Source organism: Dysidea avara, chromosome 12 (assembly GCF_963678975.1).
Source record: "Dysidea avara chromosome 12, odDysAvar1.4, whole genome shotgun sequence".
Classification (NCBI taxonomy): Eukaryota; Metazoa; Porifera; class Demospongiae; order Dictyoceratida; family Dysideidae; genus Dysidea; species Dysidea avara.
In genome coordinates this window covers 24,919,913-24,940,582 of record NC_089283.1, presented here as the reverse complement: position 1 = coordinate 24,940,582, position 20,670 = coordinate 24,919,913, and the positions used below count along the sequence as shown (strand labels likewise).

At 38.8% G+C, this 20,670-nt stretch overlaps 1 protein-coding gene and 2 long non-coding RNA genes across 3 annotated transcripts; 1 reads left to right on the top strand and 2 right to left on the bottom strand.

Annotated features, from left to right (window-relative positions):
• Positions 1 to 2,383: 2,383 nt before the first annotated feature.
• LOC136240554 (uncharacterized) lies at positions 2,384 to 5,069 on the top strand. Its single transcript, XR_010693885.1, has 3 exons — positions 2,384 to 2,473; positions 4,066 to 4,835; positions 4,898 to 5,069. It is a non-coding gene; the product is annotated as an uncharacterized lncRNA (long non-coding RNA).
• Positions 5,070 to 5,194: 125 nt separating this feature from the next.
• On the bottom strand, positions 5,195 to 6,040 carry LOC136239961 (uncharacterized). The gene has a single exon (XM_066030705.1). The coding sequence runs from the start codon at positions 6,038 to 6,040 to the stop codon at positions 5,195 to 5,197; it is 846 nt and encodes a 281-aa protein (XP_065886777.1).
• An 8,531-nt stretch (positions 6,041 to 14,571) lies between these two features.
• LOC136241365 (uncharacterized) lies at positions 14,572 to 20,354 on the bottom strand. The gene is made up of 7 exons (XR_010694262.1): positions 20,237 to 20,354; positions 15,287 to 15,405; positions 15,185 to 15,234; positions 15,032 to 15,135; positions 14,893 to 14,975; positions 14,753 to 14,839; positions 14,572 to 14,698 (listed from the first exon to the last, which is right to left on the bottom strand). It is a non-coding gene; the product is annotated as an uncharacterized lncRNA (long non-coding RNA).
• Positions 20,355 to 20,670: the final 316 nt, after the last annotated feature.

Below are 20,670 nucleotides of genomic sequence, written 5' to 3'. Positions count from 1 at the left end.
GACTGAAATCTCATAACAGCTTATAGCTGTAAAAAAAGTGCGCATCCAAGTAAAGCAGAGTTAACTGCGACAAAAAGTAATGATATCATAATGCGGCCATGTGTGAGGTGTGCAAGTTGTAAAATTAATATTAGCTAATTAGATAATACAATATTATTGTTAAAGTGTTAATGAGAACTATGTGATGCTGCTAGTTTTTAAGTGTGTGAGCATCTTCATAAATGCCACATAAATTTGATTCTCAATAAAGCAATGTGTATAGATTCTCTGATAGCAATAAATAGTTTGAGTTTGGCCGCCTTTCCTTTGTTCATAGCATTGCCGTACGCAGGAAAGGCGGCCAAACTCAAACTATTTATTGCTATCAGAGAATCTATACACATTGCTTTATTGAGAATCAAATTTATGTGGCATTTATGAAGATGCTCACACACTTAAAAACTAGCAGCATCACATAGTTCTCATTAACACTTTAACAATAATATTGTATTATCTGATTAGCTAATATTAATTTTACAACTTCCACACCTCACACATGGCCGCATTATGATATCGTTACATTTTGTCGCAGTTAACTCTGCTTTACTTGGACGCGCACTTTTTTTACAGCTATAAGCTGTTTTTGGATGGGATTTCAATACTTTTTGTTAGAATAAGCAATGCACTGTTGATAACAGTAGGTAAGTTTCCATGGTTTTGACAGAAACCCCAGATTACAGTGACAGAATATTAAAATATAACTGTAATTTTAGTGGCCAGGGCTGCCCACATAGGGGGGGGGGGGGGGGGGGGGGGGTAACTGAGGTATTTTTTCCCCTGCCCCAGCCCGAAAAGGGCCCCTTGAATACCTGTTTAAAGAAAGATCGATATACTCTAATAGAGCAGTCAGGATCTAGACCCTTCCTTGCCCCTGGGCCCCTCTTTAACTCTTTTCCCTGGGCTCTCTAATTTCTCTGGACGGCCCTGTTAGTGGCATGCAACTGCAATCAGCTACCACCCATTTTAACTAGTAAACCCTTAATAACACTTTGCCTTTCATCTTGTACTGCATTAAAACGATCAAGATACTCTATTAGAGCAGTCACAAAATAGCTGTAACACAGCAATCAATATTTAGCATAGTTACAACTTCTGCTTAGCATCGGATTGTATAGTTTAAATTACTAGCTACTTACAGACTTTACAATATAAAAATATGGCACTTGTAGAAATGTGACTGTTCTATTAGAGTATCTCGATCTACTTCAAGCACTGACTAATTCAAGCGAAGAAACCACGCCCCTGCAAAGAGATCTTGTGAAATGAAATGAGAATAGTAAAGAAAAGGCAAGTATGCACAGAGATAATAGAAGGGCGCGTAATTATGTCCTGTTGTAAATAAACGCCTTTAAATAGGCATTCCAGTATCCGAGATTTTTTAATAAAAAAATTCTCCGTATATTCCCCAATAGAACCTTGGCACAAAATAACAACTCGTATTTAACTTGGGATTGCTCCGTCGTCCAAGCTCCAATGAGGACGAAAATCACTGTGGGGTTTGTCCACACGTTGATCATCATGAAAATCTTAGTTTTATCGTGCGCGTTACATATAAGTAAGTTTTGTGTTGTTTTGTAATCTTTTCAAGCCTTATAATGTATGTAGAATGCTTTAAAACTTTAAAAAACGTACTGTCGGGTGGAAGGTAGTCACTGGTGCTTACTTTAAAGTGCGTAGTTACTTCGCTCGGGTTAGCGATTTTCAGCTCCAGAGCAATCTTCTGATGGCTGTGTCATCAGCTCAAAAGTATAAACCACTTCAAAGTCGGCATAACAATACCATAATTGAAACCACAACTCCACCTTAGGTATTGTTGCATCATTGCGGCACCTCCACTTTAGTTGTTTACCTTTATAAGTTGTTAACTTGATGTTTTCACTTACTTGACATAGCCTCTTGCCTATAGGTATACACCATTGTATTGAGAAGTGTGCAATAGGTGAAACATATTTGCTCACCACAAAGTATACAAAGATAGCTGAGATCTGATACAATCTGAAGTTACTCTCATTACATGTACACACTTGCAGATAGAAGCAACTGCAGTTTCAAGATAGTCCAGATTGCTAGATGGCTTCCTGATTCAATTGTGCCATTTTTCCCTTTAAAATGTATGGGGAGCCCCGGAGAAAAAATGTACCTTTTTTCAGTTTTTAAGCACTGTGCATGCCAAAGTAGCTAATTCCAACCCAACAAACTATATATTTCTGAGATCGGCAATCAATACTCTATCTATTGAGCATATAAAAAGCCCATTTTTCCAAAATTTAAAAATCGGGCTGGAATGCCTACTTTAAAATTTATATTACTACTAAATAAGCGCACCAGAATTAGTCTCGTGCCCAGACCCCACCCATTGCGTTGTGGGAGGCTGTTGTCTCCAAGGTTGTCTCATTACTTGTCTTTTCGTGTTGAAGGGATTTAGTCACAATTGGTGAGTTTAACTATACATGTATTTGTGTTGTAAAACTTAATTGTAAAAAGGCGATTAGCACATATCATGATAAACATGTATTTGTCACAGTAGAGTCTCTCACGATTATTACGAGACATTGGACCAGGGTAAAAAATTTACTGCTATATTTAGAGGTTGTAGCGTTTGTATATCTTAGTATCTTAATAAATAATCCTCCATGATCACTAATCACTAATAGTACAGTGAAAACTGGTCATTATTCAGGCCGTAGGGACAAAAATTTTCTGACCTAGCTTTTTAAGGAGGTGGCTGCATTTTGCGGCCTTAAAAAAGGTAAGAAGCATGCTGTTCTAACTGGCTATAGAGATGGATTTAGTGTGTGACAGCGTATGAGACAGTGAGTGCTGGCAGCAAGGGGGCAGCCAATCTGTTAGAGCACCAAAGGCACTGCTTCAGACTTAGGCAGTTGGCTATCAGCCCTAAGTGTAAAAGTTTCACTATTGGTCCTTATAAGCTCCTGATGAAGAAAATGATGAAGTCATTATCCATAGGATATATTTTTCCGAGTATCCATTTCAGTTCTACAATATAGTAGCCAAGCATAAGATGGACATAACACAGCATTCCGGTGGTTTAGTGGTGACCACAACACTGCCTGAGGTAAACTGTGGTGAGATTTAAGACTACCAGAAGCCCTGGAATGCCTTCAACACATGAAATACCAAATATCTAATGCCTGGCTTTCATCCACAGTGGATCTGTCTTGGTGGCCACTTGTACAGAAGGAAAGCAGCTGCCACACAGTCTTTCGAGCGAACAGCTAGTTTCCACACCTCTTAATTGTTATTGTTATTAGTGCTTTACAGTGACCAGCACCGAAGGTCTGACAGCAACATGTGCTGCAGCCTTGGGATTACCTAACCTAATTTCAAGGACTTAGACTTGATGACTTATAGCTGAAAAGGTGTAACAGAAAAGGGGCCAAAGTAAGGAAAAAAATCCCTCCAACCCCAGGATTCGAACTGCAGGTCACCCAATGTCTAGTTGGGGCCACACTCAGTCTCCTCCAGGAGGGATGGATTTTCTTCCTTAAACCTAAATTATTTATTGTTATTAGTGCTTTACAGTGACCAAAATTATCAATTTGTAAAATCTTGAGCAAAATTGTGTGTGCGAGCAAGTGTGATGTTTTGCATTGGCAGTGCCGTGTATATGGTTGCTGCCTAGCATTGACACATCACGAGTATTGAAGTCACAATGTGTTACTGTATCATCCATCTAAATACAATCTCTGAATGTGTCATTTAGTGTAGAGAGCAATCTTCCACAAGAAGTGACCTGCAGGTTTCAGTGTATATTGTTAACAATTAATATTGTTCACCATTGTGATTGTGAACTGTATGTACAGTGAAACCTCACTTTGTGGCCACCTCTTTAATAAGACCACCTCATTATATTGGCTACCTCTAATATAGCTAAGCAGTACTTTATGACCTCATTAATAAGGCCACCTTGTTATTCAGGCCAAATTTTTTGGTTCCACAGCTGGCCATATTAATTAGGTTTCATTGTACTTATGTGAATTTTTATTTTTCGTAACTTTTCTTCAGGTTTACTGATGGGCACTATGAAGCATTGTTGACTGGTCTGTACATAATGTGGTGACTTGAAATGCTAAAACAGTACGTAGCATGTCTTGTATGTACATGTAATGTGTTGTAATGTGTCCACACATCCACACATCTTAGAAATAAATATAATTGTATTCTCTATACTCAGTTCCATTGTGCCACTGGGTCATAAGTGGGTTGAGTATGGACCATCCAGGACATTTGAGTCACATTTTGTCCTGGCCAAGTGGATCTCATCCACTGACAGAATATACAGGATCAGATCACGTGTATAAATTACGGTGGAACTTGTTTATTGCCACCTTCACTCAATAAGCAGGTAACAGTGTATAAATTCTCAATTGGAATTGGCTTTTCAAGAGAGGTTGTCTTTCTATACTGGTGGCCATTAAGACAGGTTGTACTGATAGAGTGTACATACTAGAGATGCAACAATATCCTCCACTTAGTGTCGTTTGATAGTGATGCAATGGAGACTATGTATTGTTGCATTTAAATACTATACTATTATATTGCAACTCTAGCACGTATTTATAACAGGAATGTTTGTTAACTGTTTAGACATACTGGAGCAACACCCACTCATCTGGATTCTACAAATGGAGTCATATCAACTTGTCATCGTACTTACTTGTTACTCCCATTGTGTTTGGATGAATATACTAGGGCTGGAACGAAGGTCAATTTTTACCATCCGAAGGTTTGGAACTATTATTGAACGAAGGTTCGAAGCTTTGAACATTTCAAAGGTATAGAATAAGACTTAGAACATCAACTTAATGTAATTATTATTGTGACTTATTTTCTACAGGGACTCTCTGTAAAGACAAAGATTTATGAAACTTTACACGAACAGCTTATGGATTGCACATCAGTTTGTACTGAGTTGTAGTTTAAATGTACTATATAGATATAAATGTGATGTAAACAAATGACAGTTATGACACATGGTACTTTTACTACTTTACAACAAATTACTCAAGTTCTTGATACTTTAAGATAATTTACTTAAGTTCTTGTTTAAAAACACTAACGCATCGACATGCTTTGGCTTCAAGCAACTTCTCAGTTTACTACTTTACAACAAATTACTCAAGTTCTTGATACTTTAAGATAATTTACTTAAGTTCTTGTTTAAAAACACTAACGCATCGACATGCTTTGGCTTCAAGCAACTTCTCAGTTTTGTAACAGTTAAACCTGCTTTGGAGAAAATCCTTTCTGAGGATGTTGATGTAGTGGGCATACACAACAAACGCTGAGCAACAGAAGATAAACTTTTGTAACGACTGGAATTTTCTTTCCACCAAATAAGTGGGTTTTCCTTTCGAGATATTGGCAATTCAGCAAAGTATTTTTCAAGTTCACTATCAAATGTACAAGGTTCCATTGTAAGGTTCTCAGGGCCAAGTAGCTTGTCCAAAGCAGTCAATTTTTGTTTTTTTGGTGTGGCAGGAGAAAAAGAACCAACACTGTCCTCACTTGTGTACATTTCCATCAATTCTTTGAGAGATTGCTTAAGTTTCCTAGCTTCACTTTCCTCTTTGTATTTTGACAAAGTAATGTGTTTAAACCGAGGATCAAGTAGTGATCCCATCAACATAGGATGTGCTGAATGCAGCGATGTCAACTCAAATCTCTCTATTAATTGTGTTGCCACAGTTTCCTTGAATTCTCTAATCACTTTAGAGTCAGATGATGACTCCTCTCTGGGCAATTCGAGGTGATCAAGCAAGCCATATACAATGGCAAATACTGAAGAAATAGAAACATTTTCTTCATAACTAAAAAATGTAGTGGCGACACTGAATTGCTCAAGAACAGGCACAAGATCCTCAACAAGCTTCCATTGTTCAGTCTTGAGATCCAAGTAACGGTCACTTCTTTTTGTTACTGATTCGTCAGATAGCACTGCAATTACAGGCCAACGGAGCTTTAACAGACGTTTAAGCATTTCGTATGTGGAATTCCATCTGGTGGCACAGCTATTGCTGAGTTTGAAATATTACAAGTCTCTCAGTGGCTGGGGGCTGTGCTCCCAGACTCCTGCTTCTGGTAACTCAATACTGCTGTTGGAAGCTACAAGAGTATTAAATTAATTACTTATTGCTGCGTATAAAAGTTGGCCGAGGCTATTGGCACCAATCGTCGGTGTCAATAAGTGCCACCAAAAGCTATTGATACTGACTGGCAAAAAACTTAAACAAAAAAACTTTGAGAAAAGAAACAAAAATTAGAAAGCAGATCCACCCTTGTCTGCCAGTGCCAGCTGCCAAATTATTTTCTTTTCTATCTTAAAAACAAAACTAAAGTAAAAAAAGAATGCTTAAGAACACCAATGAAGAAGAAACCAAGCTTGAACCCAATCCTAATGCCAAAGTTTGCCTGTTAAGCATAATAATGTTTCTGTCTGTATGAAGGTAAGTTTTTTGGTGAATTCGAGGCAAGCTAGGGTTGGTCGCTTTGCTCCCTCCAACTCTAGCCCACCTTAGTCTTGCAGCGCCCACCCTTTCGCATTTTAGAGGAAGGGACTGCTATCTCTCCAAATGCCTCCCTATTAGGGCTGGGCGGTTTCTCGGTATTATAGTAATACCGCGGTATTGCAATGAAACGATATCTGTATCGCGTAGATTTCGGTGAAACGATAATATCACGATATTGATATTATTACGATTTTTAGTGTTTGTGACAGCTTATTAAGCCCTTAAGGTTGTTATAATGCACCTCAAATAATCACGTGATACTACTGCAAACAAGGACCTAGTACTAGCTAGTCAATTTTTTTTACAAAGATCGAGATACTCTAATAGAACAGTCAGCTAGGATCGAGATACCCTAATAAAGCAGTCAGCTACTCTAATATAGCAGTCATCTTTAATAACCGCGATAAATAGTAATATCGTGATATATTTCTGCACGATATATCGTGAAGCGAAACTCCAATACCGCCCAGCCCTACTCCCTATACAAAATCCATGCACACACAAGCAACGCCATTTTATTTTGTGACGTCAGAAAACATCATTGTGGATATCGTCCAACACTGAACATCAGTGTCAAAAACTATTGACACCAACAAAGTAACTTGAGCTTCAAACACGCTAGTTATATGAAGATAAGTTTTTAGTGAGCTTAGTCTGGTAGAACCCACCCCCCTTCACAAAGAGTAAGGGTCTGGTGACTAGTAATATGGTATTTGGGTGTATCAATATAATGTTTCCATTGCATCACGATACAGCAACATATCAAAGTGGAGTATAAAGATAGCTGTTTGATAATGAAACATTTTTCTTTTCCAAAATGCAAATAAACTGGCATCTACAACATACAATAATTTGATTCATGAGAACGTCAGCCATTAACCCTTAAAGCCACATAAAACTGTACAAAATGCATGCACCACATCTGCCTAAGCCACTATAGTAGCAATAGCGGATCCAGAATGGGGCATTTGGGGCAAATGCCCCCCCACTTTGTGGAGGAGCCAGTCATACTTCTAATTCTGATTAAAACACTAAATTAAACTTTGTCAGGCCAAGATCAGTTTATAAAACTCATGAAAATATGCACATTTTACAAATATGCACATTTTACTAGCATTATTACAAATTCACCTGAAACCAAAGTGATCCCAAGTCAAACTAGCTGAAAAATTGTCACCCAGCACCTTCGTGTGTACTTAGCACCTCTAAAAATAATTATCGTGTTGCTATTGTTTAAGAAATTCAGAGCCTTTAAACAGCTTTTAAGACTTCACAACCATCTGCAAAGGCTAAAATGGCAAAAACCAACCTGAACAGTGTGACACTGCTAAGAGGTGGTTATTTGCTACTTCAAAAATGCAGCAACTAACAAGATAATCTGGCTCTCCCAAACCACCTACAACAGCCTGTTTGTGCCCCTCCCCTTGCCAGCTCCTGTATCCGCCCCTGAGTATATAGCTTTACTGATATTGATCAATTGATAACTCATATACGGAAGGTCACAGACTTGAAATTGATATTTTCGAAATGCTGACATCACAAAGAATAAAATGGTGCCCAAGTTTTACCAATTCTGATACTCCTTTACCAATTAAGTTATGACAGTTTATACACAAGGATGTAAATTCATGTAACGTTTCTAGAGGAAAGTGATTCTGTCAATCTACAAGTTGATATGGTTCACTGTGGCAGCATCGCTTTCAGCAAGTGCCTCAAGATTAGTCACCCTGTTGTCATCTTCATGAGTGAAGCAGTGAGCTGATGGCGATTCTTGTCAATTGAGGACAGACTTTCAACTAAAACCAGACAAAGAAGACTGTGAAACACAAGGAGAAACAGTAACACTTTCTGTTATGAAAATAGTTGTTGGTTAAACATCATGCATTTTCGTGCATTTTTTATATTGCCACTATATAGTGGTTTCTGCACCTTTAAGGTTTAAAATGTAGTAGTACCCATGCACCTCAAATTCCTCAATACATTGATATTCCATCATACATGATATATCAATATAACCTAATTTCATACTGATACATATCATGGCCTCAGTGTATGATTGATATGTGATATATCAATATCATTGTTTCATCTCTAGACCATAGTATGTGGTACTTGTGTGCAAATGTAGTTTCAAATTTCTTTAGCGGTATGAATAATATTATGCTGCTCGCGTGACATAATATATTACCAGGAAAGGCTGTTGTAACTTGTGGAAGAAACTACAAAACTTCAAACGTACTTCTCAATATAATTCTTTACAGCAGGTGTACCTCAGAGTATTATCGGTTGCTTTTCAACTATTGTTGTCATGGTTATTGTGTTATTCATGGTGAAAACTGCATGGTTTATGTCACAAATACTTATTTATACTGGATACTGTGATTTGATTGGCTCTGCCACTATAGCAGTATTTGCACAAGTTCCATATACCGTGGTCACCATGCATAAACAAGTATGTAAATGGATTTTTGTATCAAATAAGCTTGCAATTATTGTTATAGTTTGTAGCTAGCTACTGCGTGAAGCTATCTTTTAAAATGTTTTTTCCATGTTTAAGACATTATGAAATGTGAAAAATGACCTCCTGCCCTCATGACTTTTTAAAATATCCCTGACTATAAACTGTGAATCAACTTGTTCTGGCCTCATGACTTAAATTTTGTTATTATGGATATTGTCCATAGCCCACTGTGTTAAAAGTTTGTGCATATCTTGTAAACGAGAATCTCTTAGGTTGGCACACAACACAGTCAATAATATTGGGAGGTGATATAGTGCAGGCAGTCATGTGCAGACGAAAACTTAAGAAAGTGAAAAAAATAACTTGATTGAGCTGGGGCTCGAACCTGGGCCTCCGTATTCATAGTCCAAACTCGTAACCACTGTACCATTGGTGCTGCAGCTACCTACAGTTCCACCCAGAGGTAACGTTACACTTGTGAGCAGTTGACACACATATAGACAATTTTCAACCCACAATTTCTTTGGTGTGTGTGCTAACTTACTCACCACCTGTAGTCTCGACACGCGAGTTCCCTTGGGTGGCTGCTCCAGTAACCACGTGCCTTTGCACGTGATGTATTCCAGTTATGCATTGTCGAGTTGTGGCCTGGATTTGAGCACTCGCGAGGGATTGTAACATTACCTCTGGGTGGTACTGTACCTCCCTTAGTTTGTACCTTAGGCCATAATTATTAAATTCCTTATTTCCCGTCACCGCCTGCATCAATTAGGTAGCCACACCAAAGTTGATTATACATCACGTGAATGCAATATTTTATGATAGAAAGAGGTACAGAGTGACCAAGCTGTTAAGGAAAATACATTACCTGTGCATACAAACATAGCAGAAGGGTGGAAGGCCCTCCACTCTTGTTCAGCTAGGTGCATGAGTGTACAGTTCTGGAAGCCTTCAAGATTGAACAGTCAGAGACTGAATATACAACAGTCAAGTGTATAATTAATTAATAATCAATAATCACCTCCCGCCCACACCAGTTTTTGTTCCATTGGGTGATGGGAAACAAGCAATATACTAATGATGGATATATATATATATATATATATATATATATATATGAGTCAATAGAAACCAAAGCTGAACCTGACCCTGACCCTAACCCTAATAACTATAGCTGTCCCGAGCTGTCCACTGGCAGGCACTATAGCTGTCCACTTCCAGTTCCACAATATTATTGGTCATTTATGTTTGTTTCGAAATACAAAACAGAGCACACTGAGAAGTAGCTAGCTAGCTCAGTAACAGTTCAAAATACAACACAGGGAAAAAATAAACAGATCAAAGTACAGTGTAATATGGTAGGCCCTAAGGGGGCATCTCCAAACTGATTTTGGTACGCTTAACGTCATAATGACGCTAACTTCAGACCCCCCTCCCCCCCCCCCCCCCCCCTCCTTAACGTCACACCAAGAGTTATGGACTCTTGGTCACACTATGAAAACAATGCATTGGCAATAGAACGTTATATTCTTTACCTGAAAACATAGTCTATATAGCTGCTTAATCACATCACTTTCTCTGTTCTGTAGCTGTTTACACTATAACTGCTTTAATAAAAATTAATAACGTCATGGGCTGAACCCCCCTCCCCCTAACGTCATTATGACGTTAAGGCCAATGAAACTTGATTAGCAGTTTCGCGTCATCGCCCGCATGCTTTTGATACACCCGCATGGAATTTCATTATTGGTATTTCAGATCGAAATACTCTAATAGAACAGTCACTTTTACTCTAATAGAGCAATCAGCTATACTCTAATGGAAAAATCACTTGTTATAGATTAGTAACGTACTTTAGCTATTTAATGCAAGAATAATCAGTGTAGATCTCACTGTTTTTTTTGACAGAAATCGTCATGTTTGGATGTGTGTTGTGCTTTTGGAAAAATAATGAATAATGTATTAATGAATAATAACCGCCCGCCCGCATCAAATTTTCAAAAATCTGAGCGAGAAACTGGTAATCAAGTTTCATTGGCCTAAGCGTACTAAAATCAGTTTGGAGATGCCCCCTAATACAATATGACTAGTAGACTATACCTTCTTGACCAATCAAATGTTTCTTCTCACGATCTTATAGAACACTGAATGGGCGGTTGAACTCGCCTGAGCAACTTGCGCTGAGAGGTTGAACTGCAAGTTCCGGAGTAGTCCGCTAATTTACGAAGAATTACGGGTGTGTCTACATTCTTGATACAATGTAGTTGTTGCTAGGTGTGGGTTTACTATGGTTAGCTACTTGATCGTTTTTTCATATCATCCAGGGACTGAACTAGCCATGACTGTCACTAACACCTCAAGTAGCTTTCTTATCAGATCGTTCTCAACAAGTAACTATAAATGGTGCATTATCTTCCTCATGCAAGGTCAATTCTGGAGTACCTCAAGGGTCTGTACTTGGCCCAACACTTTTCCTTGTGTACATCAATGACATAGCTAATGGTATACAAAGCCAACTTCGTCTATTTGCAGATGACTGTATAATATATAGAACCATAAACACTCCCGAAGGCGGCCATACAACATTACAACAAGACTTAAACCAGCTATCCAAGTGGGCTACAACCTGGCAAATGGAATTTAATATATCCAAATGTAACATTTTACGAATATCACATCTCCACACTACAAGTAACTACACCTATACAATGTATGAAACTCAACTAAAGTCAGTGAAAGAACACTGATAAATATCTTGGAGTCTGGATCAATGAAAAACTGTCATGGCAAACTCACACCCTGTATACTTGTAACAAAGCAAATCGAACACTGGGATTCCTACAAAGAAATCTAAGAACCTGCCCTACTTACTTGAAAGAACATGCATACAAACAACTAATGCTTCCACTGCTTGAATATTGTGCTCCTATTTGGGACCCTCACCATCAAACAGACATCAACAAACTAGAGTCAGTTCAACGCAGAGCAGCAAGATTTGTTCTCAACAAACCATGGAATAATAATTTGGACAGTGTAACTGTGATGCTAAATGATTTGAAATGGCCAACACTCCAAAGTCATCGCAAATATCTTACCTACTATTCAAAGTTGTAAATCATCTTCAATTAATACCTGAACAATATTTACCCTCACCCGCAAGACTGACATCAACTAGATCAAATCATCCCTGTAAATTTTACCACATTCAAACCTCTTGTGATACTTACAAATTCTCCTTCTTCCCCAAAACGATACCTGAATGGAACAGTCTCCAAATCAATAACATTAATAACCTATCCCTTGCAGATTTTAAACTTGTATTAACTAATAACTAAATAAATTTTTGTATTAGCGTTTTACCCCTTTAGGGGCTTTGCTAATTATTAAAATGAAATGAAGTATTAACTTAACCCAGATAGGTTTTATTATTAAGGGAAAAAAACAAAAACAAGAACAGTTACATGAATATAGCGAACGCATGAATATAATAGATGTAATGAAATTGTCCCTAGGGCCACTTACAAGACCCATCTGGCATTCAGGGCCGCCCAAGGGGCCCAGGGCAAAGAGTTAAAGTGGGGCGCCAGGGGCAAGGAGGTTTCCATTCTGAATCACAACTTCACCCAAGTGAAGACCAAAAAAAAGGGTCATTTCATACTGACAATAGCTACCCCTCACCAACCATATCACCTTATTTAAAGCTTGCTACACTGCTTCTCTGAAGAATACTGTGACTGCTCTATTAGAGTATTTAGATCTGACTGCTCTATTAGAGTATATCGACCTTTAAACAGGTATTCAGGGGGTCCTTGGTGGGGCCTCCTGGGGCCCTTTTCAGGCTGGGGCCCGGGGCAAAATGCCCCAGTTCCCCCCCTGTGGGCGGCCCTGCTAGCACTGATACATTGCGGTAGCTCTGCATGTGCATTTAAAAAACTCTTATATCAAAAAAGGCACTTTGTTGCTACCCCAAAATCCGAGAGCACGGATGTCAGCTCTGGTGTCATCCTGTGGTTAGCTGAGGAGTAAGTACTTCTCCACTGAGAGGTTGAAGAGGTAGCTTGATAGCAACATCACACTGATAAATTTAGGTGCATGTCCTTGTAACACTCCTGTTTAACTGAAAAAGCAAAAGGGTGTTGTGGCTGCACTCCTTGAAATCAAAAAGCGTTACAGCTGCACTGACCCATTGGTACTGCCTATTCTGTAGTACCCTAAAATGATGTGTTGCAACACCCCTTTAATTCTGTATCACCATGTGGCAGGGAGGAGGTATATGAAAGTCCAAAAGTTGCCAATTTTTTGGCAACTTTTGGCTTGCAGAAGTTGCCAATTTTGGTAACCTCTGGCAGTTTCCAGCTTTGACAACATCCAGGAGTTGCTGGTTTTGGCAATATCCGAGAGTTGCCAGTTTTGTAATTGGTAACCCTCAGGATTAGCTAATATTGGCTAATCCTTGAAACTTTCAACAATGAAAATTTTTGGCATAGCTACAAGTGAAAGGCTCAATATTCCCAATGCTGGTGACATCAAGCCTGTCCTAGCAACTTTCAGTTATGAAATTACCCCAGAACTGTTCCACTTTTAGTTTGTTTACCAATCCTTTTTATAACAGCTCAGTTTACTTGTGGGTATTAATATACATAATTGCCAAATTTGGAAGAACATTTTTGCCAATTTTGGTTGTGGTAACCAAATAAAGTTTTCACAAAACCTGTCAAATTAGGCAAATATTGTCTTGCAAAGTTACCAAAATTGGTAACTTTTGCATTACAGAGAAGTTACCAGGCCAAAAATGGTTAGTTTTGGCAAATTACCAAAAATGGCAGCTCCTAACTTACCAAAAATGGCAACTTGTATACTGCAAGTTGCCAATACTGGAGTTTTAATGTGTTGTTTCTAAAGGGTGCAACTGGGAGGTTGCAAGTTTTGGCAGCTGAGAGGTTGCCAGTTTTGGCTATAGCTACTTAGACGGTTGTCAGTTTTGCATGACAACTAGTGGGAGCAAGCAGTTATAGCCACTTCCTCATCTGGAAGGTTTCAAAATGGAATCTATAGCCAACAATAATGGAAAATTCTGCTGTATGGCAGAATTTTCCATTATTGTTGCCAGGCTAAGTGTTGCTATTTTAACATGATTTGTCAGTTCTTCTATTCTTATCTCATCTTCATCGAATCATCGTCCAGTGCCCCGGATAGGATGGAAGACATTTCTTTAATGTACATCTGTTTTCTGATTTTCCCGGACGTGAGTGTAATTCATTGTCATTACAGATCAACTCGGACCCTGCTCACTTCACCAACTTCTTCTGTCTTTTGTTTTTATTTATTAACACTTTACAGTGACCAGCACTGAACTGAGATCTGACAGCAACATGTGCTACAGCCTTAGGATCACCTAACCTAATTTCAAGGACTTAGACTAAATGACTTAACCTGGTGACTTGACTTAGTGACTGTCTTGAAGAACTGCTTTTCTCGTTTTACCTCTAGCAAAGCGAAGAGTGAGTCAATGTTTAATTTGTTATTGACTGAATTGAAAAGCATACATTGTGTCTTTTATATATCATGTAATATTAAATAATACGACATAATAAAATAATGTAATTGTAATTACAAAATTATGTTATTAGGTTCACTTCGCTCTAATCTTCTTGACAGCTTTACCAGACTAACATGATAATAATACTTCATAACATGGTGAAGTATTGATAGGTAGTCTTACCAGTAGGGAGTCTCTTTCTAAATTGTGTTTCTTGACTGCAACTTCTGCGAGTTGTGCAAATGGCCTGGCCATCACTGGGTCCACATGCTATGCAAGAAATGATAGCCACTCTTCTCAAAACACAGCCACTCCCTCATTACCTGTAAATCTTGTACAGTCAAGTAAATGTGTCCTCCATTCCCAACATTCACTTGTAGAATGCTTCACTGAATGGAATGTCTAACTAGAGCACCACCAGTGTGTGGGTAATGTGATTATGCCACATGTACACTAACTGACCATTTTTGAGTTCATCAAACTTCTTGCCACATACTTTCCCATGAAAGAGAACTTGGCACACACCTTGTCCACAACATCTGAAGGTGTCTTGGGACCCAGCACACCTATACAGTGTACTGAAGCTATAGTCTTTATAATAAACAATATGATTACTTGGGAAGAGTCCAACTGGACTATGTACACATTGTGTATTGCTTGAGGCACTTGTGGGAGTACAACAGTTAAGATCATGTGATCACACAAGGAGAGGAATACCCTTGCTGCCGGTTGGTAAGGGGCAGTCATCACCATGCCAAACATCAAGGATCAGCATGTTGTAGTTCCCTGGATACTAAAGTGAAGAACTCCAGTATTGGGCCCAGCCCAGTACCAGCCTAACACAAGGTATATAGTGACATGTTTATAAATGATGACACTGTATCAAGACACACGGTAGTGTGTCGTGCGGCCCAAGAAGCCGGCGCGCAACCCCGTGAGTATATTGACAGGAAGAAAGAAAACGCAATTTTCGCACCTCCGTAGCTCTGTGCTTCCTTGATGAAACAAGACAAATTTTGCTGTGTACATTCCCTCCAACTTCAGTACTCCACATTCCAAATTTGAGCGAAATTGCTTCAGGAATTCCTGAGATATGCGACTTCAAAAATTGGCTTAGTTTCTTCGTTTTTTCTTCTTATTTTTCTTCCTCTTTTCGCACACTTACAAAAACTGCTATAAAACGCGAACGCGTTATCCGATTGCCTTGAAATTTGGCACACAGAAGGGGAGTATAAAAGCGCATCTCGGTACCAACTTTGGCTGGAATACCATAAACAGGCAAAGAGTTATGAGCGATTATGCACGAAAAATAATACCAATGTGTTGTCACGCCTACAGGGTAAACCGCGTATGGGAAGAAGCTGAAAATCAGTGGGTGAATAGGTTAACTATTGAACCTCAAACCTTTCGTGGTTTGAAAGAAATCGAGCTAAAAACCAGGAAGATACAGTGAAAAAATCAACAGTGTGTAACAATTACACAATCGAGATTAGCTAATAAAAAACGACTGCTTGCCACGCCTACCAGATAACCGCTTGGGGTAATGCTTTGAAAATCGCTATACAGATGGAGTTATCATCTTAGAAAGGTGTAGAAGAATCAGACTTAAAGCCACGGAGTTATAACACGAAATACAACTTGGTGTAGCAAGTGTGAGATCGAGATACTCTAATAGAGCAGTCACCCTGAACAGAATTCAAGAGATCAGTTAGAAATAAGTAACCTGTATAGAGATCAGCTACAAACAAATCACCCTGTAGAGAGTTCAGCTACAAACAATTCACCCTGTTCAGACATCAGTTAGAAGAAGTTTTCTTGTAGAGAGTTCAGCTACAAAGAAACCATTCTGTAAAGAGCTCAGCTGCAAACAAATCACCTATACAGAATTCAGTTACAAACAAATCACCCTGTTGAAAGATCAGCTAGAAGATGTCACCTTGTAGATAGTTCAGTTACAAAGAAACCACCATGTAGAGAATTCAGCTACAAACTAGTGACCCTGTAGATACATCAGCTAGAAAAAGTTACCTTGTAGAGAGTTCAGCTACAAAGAAACCATTCTGTAAAGAGCTCAGCTGCAAACAAATCACCTATACAGAATTCAGCTACAAACACATCACCCTGTAGAGAGATCAGCTAGAAGAAGTTACCTTGTAGATAGTTCAGCTACAAACAAATCATCCTGTAGAGAAATCAGCTAGAAGAAGTTACCTTGTAGAGAGTTCAGCTACAAAGAAACCATTCTGTAAAGAGCTCAGCTGCAAACAAATCACCTATACAGAATTCAGCTAGAAACAAGTCACCCTGTAGAGAGATCAGCTAGAAGAAGTTACCTTGTAGATAGTTCAGCTACAAACAAATCATCCTGTAGAGAGATCAGCTAGAAGAAGTTACCTTGTAGATAGTTCAGCTACAAACAATTCACCCTGTACAGAGCTCAGCTAAAAGAGGTTTCCTTGTAGAGAGTTCAGCTACAAACAATTCACCCTGTAAAGAGATCAGCTAGAAGAAGTTACCTTGTAGAGAGTTCAGCTACAAAGAAACCATCATGTAGAGAATTCATCCGCAAACAAATCACGTGTAGAGAGTTCAGCTACAAACAAATCTCCCTGTAGAGAGATCAGCTAGAAGAAGTTTCCTTGTAGAGAGTTCTGCTACAAACAAATCACCCTGTAGAAAGATCAGCTAGAAGAAATCACCTTGTAGAGAGTTCAGCTTCAAAGAAACAATCATGTGAGAGTTCAGGTACAAACAAATTGTCCTGTAGAGAGATCAGCTAGAAGAAGTTACCTTGTAGAGAGTTCAGCTACAAAGAAACTATCATGTAGATAGTTCAGGTACAAACAAATCACCCTGTAGAAAGATCAGCTATAGAAGAAATCACCTTGTAGAGAGTTCAGCTACAAAGAAACTATCATGTAGAGAGTTCAACTACAAACAAATCACCCTGTAGAAAGATCAGCTATAGAAGAAATCACCTTGTAGAGAGTTCAGCTACAAAGAAACTATCATGTAGAGAGTTCAACTACAAACAAATCACCCTGTAGAAAGATCAGCTATAGAAGAAATCACCTTGTAGAGAGTTCAGCTACAAAGAAACCATCATGTAGAGAGTTCAGCTGCAAACAAATTACCTGTAGAGAGTTAAGCTACAAACAAATCTCCCTGTAGAGAGATCAGCTAGAAGAAGTCACCTTGCAGGGAGTTCAGTTACAAAGAAATAAACCATGTAGAGAGTTCAGCTGCAAACAAATCACCTGTAGAGAGTTCAGCTAGAAACAAGTCACCCTGTAGAGAGATCAGCTAAAAACAAGTCACCCTGTAGAGAGTTCAGCTAGAAGAAGTCACATTGTAGAGAGTTCAGCTACAAAGAAACTACCACGTAGAGAGTTCAGCTGCAAAAAAATCACCCTGTAGAGAACTCAGCTACAAACAAATCGCCCTGTAGAAAGATCAGCTAGAAGAAGTTACCTTGTAGGGATTTCAGCTACAAATAAATCACCCTGTAGAGAGTTCAGCTACAAAGAAATCATCATGTAGAGAGTTCAGCTGCAAACAAATCATCCTGTAGAGAGTTCAGCTAGAAGAAGTCACCTTTTAGAGAGTTCAGCTACAAAGCAACCACCATGTAAAGAGTTCAGCTGCAAAAAACTCAATCACCCTGTAGAAAGATCGGCTAGAAGAAGTTACCTTGTAGAGAGTTCAGCTACAAAGAAACCACCATGTAGAGAGTTCAGCTGCAAACAAATCACCTGTAGAGAGTTCAGCTAGAAACAAGTCACCCTGTAGGGAGTTCAGCTAGAAGAAGTCACATTGTAGAGAGTTCAGCTACAATGAAACTCCCATGTAGAGAGTTCAGCTGCAAACAAATCACCCTGTAGAGAACTCAGCTACAAACAAATATGCAGTGTAAAAAGATCAGCTAGAAGAAGTTACCTTGTAGAGAGTTCAGCTACAACGAAACCACCATGTAGAGAGTTCAGCTACAAACAAATCACCTGTAGAGAGTTCAGCTAGAAACAAGTCACCCTGTAGAGAGATCAGCTAGAAACAAGTCACCTTGTAGAGAGTTCAGCTACAAAGAAACCACCATGTAGAGAATTCAGCTGCAAACAAACACCCTGTAGAGAACTCAGCTACAAACAAATCGCCCTGTAGAAAGATCAGCTAGAAGAAGTTACCTTGTAGGGATTTCAGCTACAAACAAATCACCCTGTAGAGAGTTCAGCTACAAAGAAACCATTCTGTAAAGAGCTCAGCTGCAAACAAATCACCTGTACAGAATTCAGCTACAAACAAATCACCCTGTAGAGAGATCAGCTAGAAGAAATTACCTTGTAGATAGTTCAGCTACAAACAAATCACCCTGTAGAAAGATCAGTTAGAAGAAGTTACCTTGGAGAAAGTTCAGCTACAAAGAAACCATTTTGTAAAGAGCTCAGCTGCAAACAAATCACCTGTACAGAATTCAACTACAAACAAATCACCCTGTAGAGAGATCAGCTATAAGAAGTTACCTTGTAGATAGTTCAGCTACAAACAAATCTCCCTGTAGAGAGATCAGCTAGAAGAAATTACCTTGTAGAGAGTTCAGCTACAAAGAAACCACCATGTACAGAGTTCAGCTGCAAAGAAATCACCCTGTAGAAAATTCTGCCAGAAACAAATTGCCCTGTAGAAAGATCAGTTAGAAGAAGTTACCTTTTAGAGAGTTCAGCTACAAAGAAACCATTCTGTAAAGAACTCAGCTGCAAGCAAATCACCTATACAGAATTCAGCTACAAACACATCACCCTGTAGAAAGATCAGCTAGAAGAAGTTAGCTTGTAGATCGTTCAGCTACAAACAATTCACCCTGTAGAGAGAGCAATTAGAAGAAGTCACCTTGTAGAGTGTTCAGTTACAAAGAAACCACCATGGAGATTTCTGTAATCAATATATGTGACCGGATTTGCGAAAAGGGGTCTTCCACACACATCCAATTCCGTAAACGTTGGAGACCATAACTCAGTGTTCAAGTAACATATTAACCTGAAAATTTCACCATGTATTCAGCTATAGTGGTGCTCACCACTTCCCAAATTTCAAGGCAATAGCTCTTTCCAATCTGAAGTTATCAATTGTCAAAGTTGGCAAATTGGATGTGTGTGGAAGACCCCTTTTCGCAAATCCGGTCACATATGTATTATATACATAATTTGTACATTTACTGATAAAATATTTAAAGTACATCTACTTCATCTTTTCTTCTTCCTGTAGTAAAGAAAAAAAAACATAGGTTAAAAAAGTCCCAAAGCTGGCCATAGGCCGGCTTTGGGGTATACAAATACAAAAAGAATTGAAATCTAATCCAAAACAGCCAAGCTGTAAAAAAAGTGTGCGGCCCTCAGAAAGGCGGTGGTGAAAAAAGATGTGAAATCCAAGGTGGCGGTCAAGAAATGGCTGTGATGGTAGGTTAATGGTAAAAATTTTAATAACGACAATTCAGGTGAATTTTTGTGCCACTTCACAAAATTCACCTGAATTGTTGTTATTAAAATTTTTACCATTATCCTACCATCACAGCCATTTCTTGGCCGCCACCTTGGATTTCACATCTTTTTTCACCACAGCCTTTCTGAGGGCCGCACACTTTTTTTACAGCTTGGCTGTTTTGGATTAGATTACCTTATCTTCATAGTACACCTCTAACATGCTCTTGGTGGCCCCGAGGTCATTAATAACCTTCTCAGCTTGTGATGGTAGGTCATCTCGGGACACACAACCCTACACAACACACACCATGACACCTGTTAATATCATACCTTCTTCTTGTCTAGTTGAGGAGTGACTCTCTCATCTTGGTTAGCTAGGTCTGGCTGTTGTTCCTGTATACATCATTACAATGAGTTATCTTATTAATGGAACATGTTAACTGTTAGATTACAATCTGTTGTACAACACAGTTTGGTGAAGGAGCAGTGTTTACTAAGCTAACTTTCACACAGTTGGGGTCAAAGTAACAACAGAAAAATGATTGGGCACTAAACAAAAGACTAGCTAAACTTTCACTGAGTACCAACTTCAACATTTAATAATGTGATAAAGGCATTCAAATGATT